General features: G+C 42.3%; 1 protein-coding gene across 3 annotated transcripts in view; it reads left to right on the top strand.

Annotated features, from left to right (window-relative positions):
- PDSS2 (decaprenyl diphosphate synthase subunit 2) overlaps positions 1–8,342 on the top strand; it is a 183,530-nt gene that overhangs the window by 143,405 nt on the left and 31,783 nt on the right. For all 3 annotated transcript variants that reach the window (XM_019537850.1, XM_019537849.1, XM_019537851.1), the window contains exon 4: positions 6,931–7,002. In XM_019537850.1, the coding sequence (XP_019393395.1) occupies positions 6,931–7,002 (72 nt within the window). The remainder of the gene's footprint in view (positions 1–6,930; positions 7,003–8,342) is intronic.

The raw sequence follows: 8,342 nt of genomic DNA, 5'->3' as shown, positions 1-8,342 counted from the left end.
ATGTTGAACAGTATGGGTCCCAGGACAGAGCCTTGAGGGACCCCACTGGTCACAGGGCACCACGATGAGTGACTGCCATCAATCACAATTGACTGGTTTAGGCTAGTACCCTCCAATTTAACTGAGAGAATCTCATGGGAAATAGAATCAAAAGTCTATAGTTTGCAGGGTTATCCTTCTTCCCTTTCTTAAAGACAGGTACCATGTTAGCCCTCTTCCAGTCATTTGGGACCACTCCTGAGTTCCCTGACTCTTTGAACAGCTTCGCCAAAGGCCCTGCTATGAGCTCAGCCAGTTCTTCCAAGGCTCTCGGACGTAGGTCATCTGGCCCAGCAGACCTGAAAACGTCCAGATGTTCTAAGAGGACCCTCACCTGTTTGGGGTTGATTTCATGTGGTCTGATATCTTCCCCATAATCCCTAGGCCTCTGAACAGGTGAACAGCTCCCGTCTGATTTCAGGAATACTGATGTGAAGTAAGTGGTTAGGAGCTCCACCTTTTTGTGGGGATCAACTGTGGGCTGCCCCTCTGTATTCAGTAGGGGTCCCACAGTGAAGCTTGATTTATTTTTACTTACAGAAGGACTTTTTGTTGTCCTTAATTTTGGTTGCCAGCTTGATCTCTATGCCTGCTTTGGCTTTCCATGTCTCTTACCTGCAGACCCTGGCCATATAAGTGTACTCCTCTCTGGTTGCTGAACCGTTTTCCATTGCTTATATGCTTCTTTTTTTCTTTTTAAATAGTTCCCTAATATCCCTGTTGAGCCAAGCAGGTCTTTTATCCCCTTTCCTGCTTTTTGACTGCGTGGGGATGGCCTCTTTTTGAGCAGTGAGAATTGCCCCCTTGAGGAAGCACCACCATTCCTGAACTCTCAAATCATCCAGTCACTGGTCACAGAGGGCCTCTCTAACTAGACTCCTGAGTTTTTGTCAGTCTGCCCTTCTGAAGTCTAGGACTTCAGTTCTAGTGACTGAATTCCCAGACTTTCAGTGGATGGTGAACCTAATCAGATTGTGATTACTGTCAACCAGAGTACCCCCAATCCTCAGGTCGCCTACCATGTCCTCTCCTTTGGTCAGCACTAAGTCCAGAGTGTCTTTACCCCTAGTTGGCCCTCCCACAAGCCTGTGTCAAGAACAAGTAGTTAATAGCTGCCAAGAAGTTGGTTGACCTGCTGAAGCTGGCCAAATGGTCTTCTCAACAGAAGTGGAGGTGGTGCAGGGAAGGTAGTACTGCTGCTCATCACTAAGGAAAATTATTAAGAATCTTTCTTTAGGGATTTTTCCATCAAGGTAAATACACTACTGAAGATCCTTATATGTAGATGCCCTAAACTCTTGTCAGGTGGGTCATGTACAGAGGCATCGCATCCCTTATCGTAAGAATCCCTGATGTTGTCTGTCCTTAAGTTATTTGAAATTATAAAGAAACATGATACACTTAAATGTTGCTGCTTTTTTTGCATGCTTTAGTTACTGAGCAGTGCGTATAGTTGCTCTGTACTGTAGATATGGTTATATTGCACCTTGCTGCAATAAAGTTCATAATTTGTAGGCACCTGTACACATGCCCAACGCCTGCTCTGACATGTTCTAATAGGAGTCGAGTCTGTTGGAGCATGCTAATTAGCACACTCCAGCAGCCATGGTGTCGCATGTATTCAGCACCCTCATGCTTAAAATGCAGCAGGGATGGTTTAACTAAAGGTTATTGAGCAAGCCTTAGCTAAAGCACCCCCACTGCTATTTTGAAGCGCGGGATGCTGAATGCACGATGCTGTGTGCACTTTAATTAACAGTGGCTCCTAAGAGTTGCTCTAATTAAAGCACCTGTCCCCCCACCCCGGAGCACATATAAAGATGCCCAATATGATGTGGATATACATCAGGCTTCCTATTTTTAAGAATATTTAAAGAATATTGCTAATGATGCTCAACCAGGGAGTTTTGGCACCCTGTGTTGCCTTCAGATCCTTTCAAGGGTGCTGCTGGGTGCGACACCATGTTAGCACTGTTAGGCTTACAAACATAATTCACAAGATAAACCCAGAAATTCCAAATAGAAATCTGTAGTAGTGGCCTTTCTGAATATTTTGCAGCAGAAAATCTGTTCTATTTTTCTCTACTCAAAAAATGGGAGCTTTGAGTCTTTCCAGGGGTGCCTCAATTCTAACAAGGTTGAGAGCTACTGCTTTAGGATATATATTATTTTTTTACATTTGTTTTTAGACAATCAAAATCAACCTGATTTTCATTTTTGTTTAGGCAGCTTGACTTACAATATCCTAATACTGAGGTATTTGTATTTCAAAACTGCAGTGAAATGTTTGGTTGAAAGAGGTTTTTATTGGACTTCTAAGTGTGGGAATATTTCTAAATATTAAGTTTTATTTTGAAAAAGTAATTTCTGAGTTAGATTATAAATTGAAGTCTCTCATTTTGACAATTTATTGGTTCCTGAATGTGATGGTTTCCTTCCTTTTTTTGCATATATAGAAGCTTTGCCACTTTGAGTTCATACGGTTTTGAAACAGCTACTGCTGTCCCTCCATGTATCACTTTGTTTATGATGGAGTTCCCACCTCTTAAAATGAAGATAAGGGATAAGGTTAGTCATGGGCCCCTAAATTAACATGCAACTTTTTGTCTTGTAAGTCTGGCCCTCAAAAATGAAATCAACAAGTAGAACTATTCAGGGTGATCTTGTGAAAAGCACTGGTGTGGGAATTGATTTCTGTGTTCTGTTCTTCATTCTGCCATTGGCCTGCTGTGTGACCTTTGAATTGTTCTGGGACAGATCCCAGTCAGTCTCTAAAGGGTATAGACAGGACCTGGGTAGAATTTAGGTACCTAAGTTATAAAGAGCAAACCCCATTAACCAGCTAAGTGACCACACAACCTTTTAGATGCATCAAGTACCTCCATTATGACCTGAAAAGATTTGCAGGTATCTAGCTTTGAGCTAATGCACATGCTCAGAAACTACTTGGACCAGCTACCTAAACACTTCATATGTATTTTGTTGAAATTCAATTGGTGCAGGGACCTACCTAATCTCTGTCTCATGCCCCAGTTTTGTTTGGGCAGACAGAGCGTACCTAGCAACTATGCAACACTGAAGGTACACATGCAGCTCAGAAGGAGGTGCCACCTTTCACCTAATGGCAAGAGCATCTGCCCAGAAAATGAGACCTGGATTTTTAGGTCCATCTCACCCTGAGAAAATTCAAACCTGCACCTTTCCCTTCAGCACAGTGCTTTAACTACTAGGTTACAGGCTAAGCTTGTAGGAACTTACACCACTCCTGATAAAACTGAGCCATTGGCAACAAAGAGTTAACATTCATGGGCACCAGTAGAAGAACAAGCAACAGGGAATTTGTCTGGCCTGGTGAGAAAGACACTGTCTTGAGAATATTAGAGAGTTCTGGATTTCAGTTCTTGCGTAAATATGTTGTGCATTTTACATTAGAGCAGGATTGTACAACTTCTGAGCAGCTGGGGGCTGCACAACACACCATCGTGAGCCCCAGGCCACAAACTGCTTGGGCTCACTGGGCCCCCTCCTGCATTGCTGCCCTGCCTTAGAGACCCTAGCCATCACAGCAAGAGGACCAGTGCTCGCTGGGGAGGAGCCCAGGAGAGCAAACAGTAAACCCTCATAAGGTAGATGCAGCCTTCAGGCCACTGGCTGGACAGCTCTCATTAGAAAATCTGTTTTTTAATGGCTTCAACATTCAGAAAACAAGACTTTCTTCCCTGCCAACAAATCTAGGCACTTAAAATTTTAGCCATTGTGGCTGCTTGCAGACATTAAAAAAACAAAACACAACTGGCACTTTAAATTCCATGTGCTCCCACTCCAAGCCCAGTGCATGCCCATAAGAGGCAGTGCATTAGTTGGACCTGGCTCACACAACGTCTGTATAGATCGGGTGCTTTAGTGGGACTTTTCTGGGATTTAAACAGCTTTGGGTAAAAGCACCAAAAAGCCCCGCTGAACTGCCCAATCTATACAGACATTGGCTGAGCCAGGTCAAAGTAATGTGCTGCTGCTTCTGGTAAAGCATGGTGTGTGTTTGTTTGTTTAAATGTCTGCAAGCTGCCCATACTGCTCAAGTGGAAGGACCTTACAGGCTGATTAGGATCTGCTACCTCTCTATATTAAGTTTTTTTGTATTTGTAAAGTGGGGTTAATGAAATTTACCTTACTTGTAAGCATCTCGAGATTTTACTAATCAAAAGTGTGACATGAGTTCTATGTGCTCTTGTCTGACAGTTCAAATGCAGCTGAACCCAAATGATTTTTTCTTCATCTGAGATTCAGTTTGATCAGTGGTGTAACAAGCGGAGTCAGCACACAGGTCAAACCCTCAGGGCTGCAGGGAAGGGGTGCAGCAGTTTTACCCATTCTGGAAATTTCTAAACAGTCCCCAGCCATTGCTTTTAAAAGCAGCAGCAGCAGCCAGGGACTATTTTGGAATTGCCAGCATGGATATACTGCCAGGGCGCAGACTTTTGCAGGAGTGGAAGTTGATTCTGGCACTCCTCCTAACTTGGCATCTGGTTCCTCTGTTGCCCACCTCTAGTTATGTTACTGAGTTAAACATACAGCTGTACTAGTTTTCCATGGCTTTCCCCACAGCCCAAAGATCCACTGATGTTATACATGTGAAACTCTTTTGTGAAGCAGAACAGGGTTTGCTGAAGCAACAGATTCTTAAGCAGGCATTCCACCATAGTGTAATTTATCATCCTTGCCATCTTGTACTATTAAAAATAAAAGTATTTAACTGGGTATCTTAAGGACTTGGAAATGAAAGAAGGCAACATTTAGCAAAATTACCAGCATTTGGTATCTTTGCTTAATATCATACAGCACTGGTTTAAATGGCATATGTATGTACAGATTCTGTTACATCACTTTGCACCCCCATCATTAGAGAGAAGAAATAAGTTGTAAAAAGACAACAGGTTTTTTTTCCTAAATGGTTTCATGGAGATTATATTAGTTGCTTAATTCAGTAAAATTGCCGTTTGCTAGTGGAGTTCGAGGTTTTCAACCAAAAAAAGAAAGAAAGAAAGAAAATAAAAAAAAAAAAAGGGAGAGAAAGGACAGAAACAAGAAACCCCAAACAGAATCTTTTACTTGGTTCTGCTCAGTTTAGAATTTCAGGAGAGAGAGGAAAAGGTCTAGTTATCCACAGCCAGATGCATTGTTAAAAGTTCATACTATCACTTTGACATTTAGAATAGGACTCAGTGTCTTTGTAAATTCCTCTTCGTATTACCAGTGTAGGTCTCTGAGCTCAGACCGTTTCACAAACCATAACATTTTTTAGTGAGTGATTGATCTGTATTATGTGTCCTAGCCATCAGAAGAATCTTGGGATGTTGCTTGTATTAACTGTAATACAATCTGATGCTGAGCATTTGGTTACAGACTTTCATAGACCTATTGGCGATACTCAATCCTCCTGGATTTGGGAATAGAGCTTATCTGATACCTGCAAAAAAAGCTCTTCATTTTCTCTGTTCCCCACTTAAATAACTCAACACATCTGGTAACACTGTAGGATCATTGTCCTTTCAGTTCCTCTGCAGTTCATATTGCTACAATATTTCTTAGATATCTGGTTACCTAAAGGGTAACATGATTTTTTTTTGAGAAAATGTTTTTGTAGGTCTTACAAATTAAACCCTATGCATCACAAGAAAAAACATACTTTTTAATCAGCAATGTTTCTGAAGTACTGGAGGAAGGGGTAAGCACGCACACATACACACACACGTAAAAAAGATTTGCAGTAAAGTGAAAGCTAGCATAGAATGTGTTTTTATTATCAAATAATGTACGCCTAAATGTAGACATACCTTTATGTTAGGGACTTTATCATTTGGCTTAATGTCTTCAATTACAAGAATGACAAAAACTGAAACCAAATCCTTTAATTCAATAAATGCTGGGCTGAATTTTAGGAAGCAAAGTGGGGGAATCAGATATAGAATCATATGTATAGGAAATTAAACATTCAAGAAATTAGAACTTGGTGAACAACTAAAGGGCTAGCCTTAAGGTGTGCTTATTTGAAATAGCTGCATTTAATTTTACAATAAATCCCAGTATTTTGTTCCAATTAAGATAGTTCATGCACATGGCTCTAAATTGTACAGTAGTTGTAGTGAGACCATGGACTGCTTGTATTACATTCTGGATCAAGTTCAGATTTTTAGGCTTTGCTTGAATAAAATAAAAAGTCTGAACCCTGAAGATAATACAGATTGCTAAATCTGATTTAAACATTCCCATGTTGCAGACGGGTTCAGTGTATGTACAGCTGACCCTCAGGCCGTGCACTAAATACATCCACAGTGCATTCCCAGAATGCCCGAATACCAAATGATCACATTTTAAAGGTTAGTTTTCTATGGATTCTGACTTTTCTGTATTAGCCATGAAGATTAGAATTTTAACAGCTCCCAATGAGGGATATTGTGAAGTGTCTACTTGGCAGTAAAAAAAACAAAACTAAGCTAAAAACCCCAGAAGTATTGTCTCAGTTATGAACTGGGATTTAGCAGTGCTGTGTATATCCTTGACAGACTATACTTTATAGTTCATTCTCTTAAAAGTGTGTATATATATTGATTTTTGTTTATATTAACTTAAATCTTTGATGGAAGGATGAGGTACTGGCTTAAGGTTTCATTATGGAAAGTAGAATCAGTTTTCTCCTGCATTAGATGGAAAAAACTACTTGGCTAGTTCCTCTTTTATTAGGTGATACAGTCTTTCAAAGCCATGATCTTGCAAAGGACGTCAGTCATCATGAGCCTTCTAAGCACTCTGGTAACTTCAGTTGTAAGTTTTTAAATATCTTTAAAAAAAAATTTAGACATGTAAGTTTTTTGTGCTTCTCTTGTTTTCCAGGTTGTGGAGCTCATATCAAGTGCAATTGGTGACTTAGTACAAGGAATATACTGTGAAAATTCCACCTTAGAGGTAAGAATCTCAGGTGCTTGCACTTTATTCAAATAGTTTTAAAACAAATGTAGGACAACAGTAAACAGCATTATGTGTTTTTTCCTGTTGTTTAAAGCATAACTATAATCCTAGCAAGGTTCAGCAATATCTTTACCATGGTGCCTGATTTCTGCTACATTGCATGCGTATCTCTAGAACTGGAGATTTTTAGAATCTTAGGATTTTTTGACTAATAAAAACAAAGTCACTTTTCATCACAGAGACTAAACACACCTCAGTCAGTAACACTGTGGTAGCGTGACAATCTTTAAAAAACAGGAAGGCAGGACATATGGCTCCTGCCTGCCCCACCACCCCCTGTGCCAGCCACACACACCCTGCCCACCCAGCAGCAGCAGGGGGCACAACTCCATGCCACCACTGCCCCTGCTGCTGCTGGGTGAGCAGGGAGTGCCTTGCCATGATGGTATGGTTAGTGCGGGTCCCCCAGGGGCAGGGCAGTAGGGTGGGGAGCCCCAAGCCTGCAGCAGGCAGTCCACATCTGCCTCCACCCCACACAAATCTGGGGAGGCACGTGCCATCCATGCTCCCTCCTCCCCCGCCGCCCCCTGGATGAGCCACCTGCAGCTCCATACCTCTCCCCACCCCAGCCCCATGTACCGCTCTGGCTGGGCAGCACCCTCAGCCACTCCCTCCCTCACTATGGGGGCGTCAATCTGCACCCCCCCAGCCACTCTCCATAGACCTACCTGCAGAGAGTTGCTCTCCAGGCTGCCTGGCCATATTTCCCAGCCACATGTATGTATGCGGGAGTGCACATGCATGTAGCACTCCCTGCATCCCACTTCTGGCAGCCCCTTGCAGGCTGGAATGCTGCCATCCTGCAAGAGAACTCTCCCCCCCACCCCACCCCACCCCCACTTCCCTGTCCCTGCAGATACTGGATCTGGGACAAATGCTGTCCTGGAGTCATGCAGCCTGGGACTTGGGACTTCAGGTTCCCATTCCAGAACTGTCCTGCCCAGTTAGGGATGCATGGTCACCCTATTCTGTGGTAAGAAGTCTACTGAAAAAATGAGATGGTGATATTGGAAGTTGTGGACTAGAAATTACTTGTTTAGTATTTAAAGATTAAAAAAAAAAGTATAGCTGTTTGAAGTTGTACAGAATGGCTGAAGATGTTTCCTGTGGCATCTCTAAACCAATAATGGTGGATGCCAGGGGCAGTAATGAATATGGGATAGTTTCATAGTTTGTAGGGTCAGAAGGGACCTGAGCAGATCATCTAGTCCGACCCCCTGCCATGGCAGGAAAGAATACTGGGGTCCTGATATCTAGCCTGAATCTAACCTCTGCCA

The sequence above is a fragment of the Crocodylus porosus genome, unplaced genomic scaffold, assembly GCF_001723895.1.
Source record: "Crocodylus porosus isolate Cpor-Errol unplaced genomic scaffold, CroPor_comp1, whole genome shotgun sequence".
Taxonomy (NCBI): Eukaryota; Metazoa; Chordata; order Crocodylia; family Crocodylidae; genus Crocodylus; species Crocodylus porosus.
The sequence above is the reverse complement of the archived record's forward strand: the minus strand, read 5'-3'. Positions and strand labels throughout refer to the sequence as shown.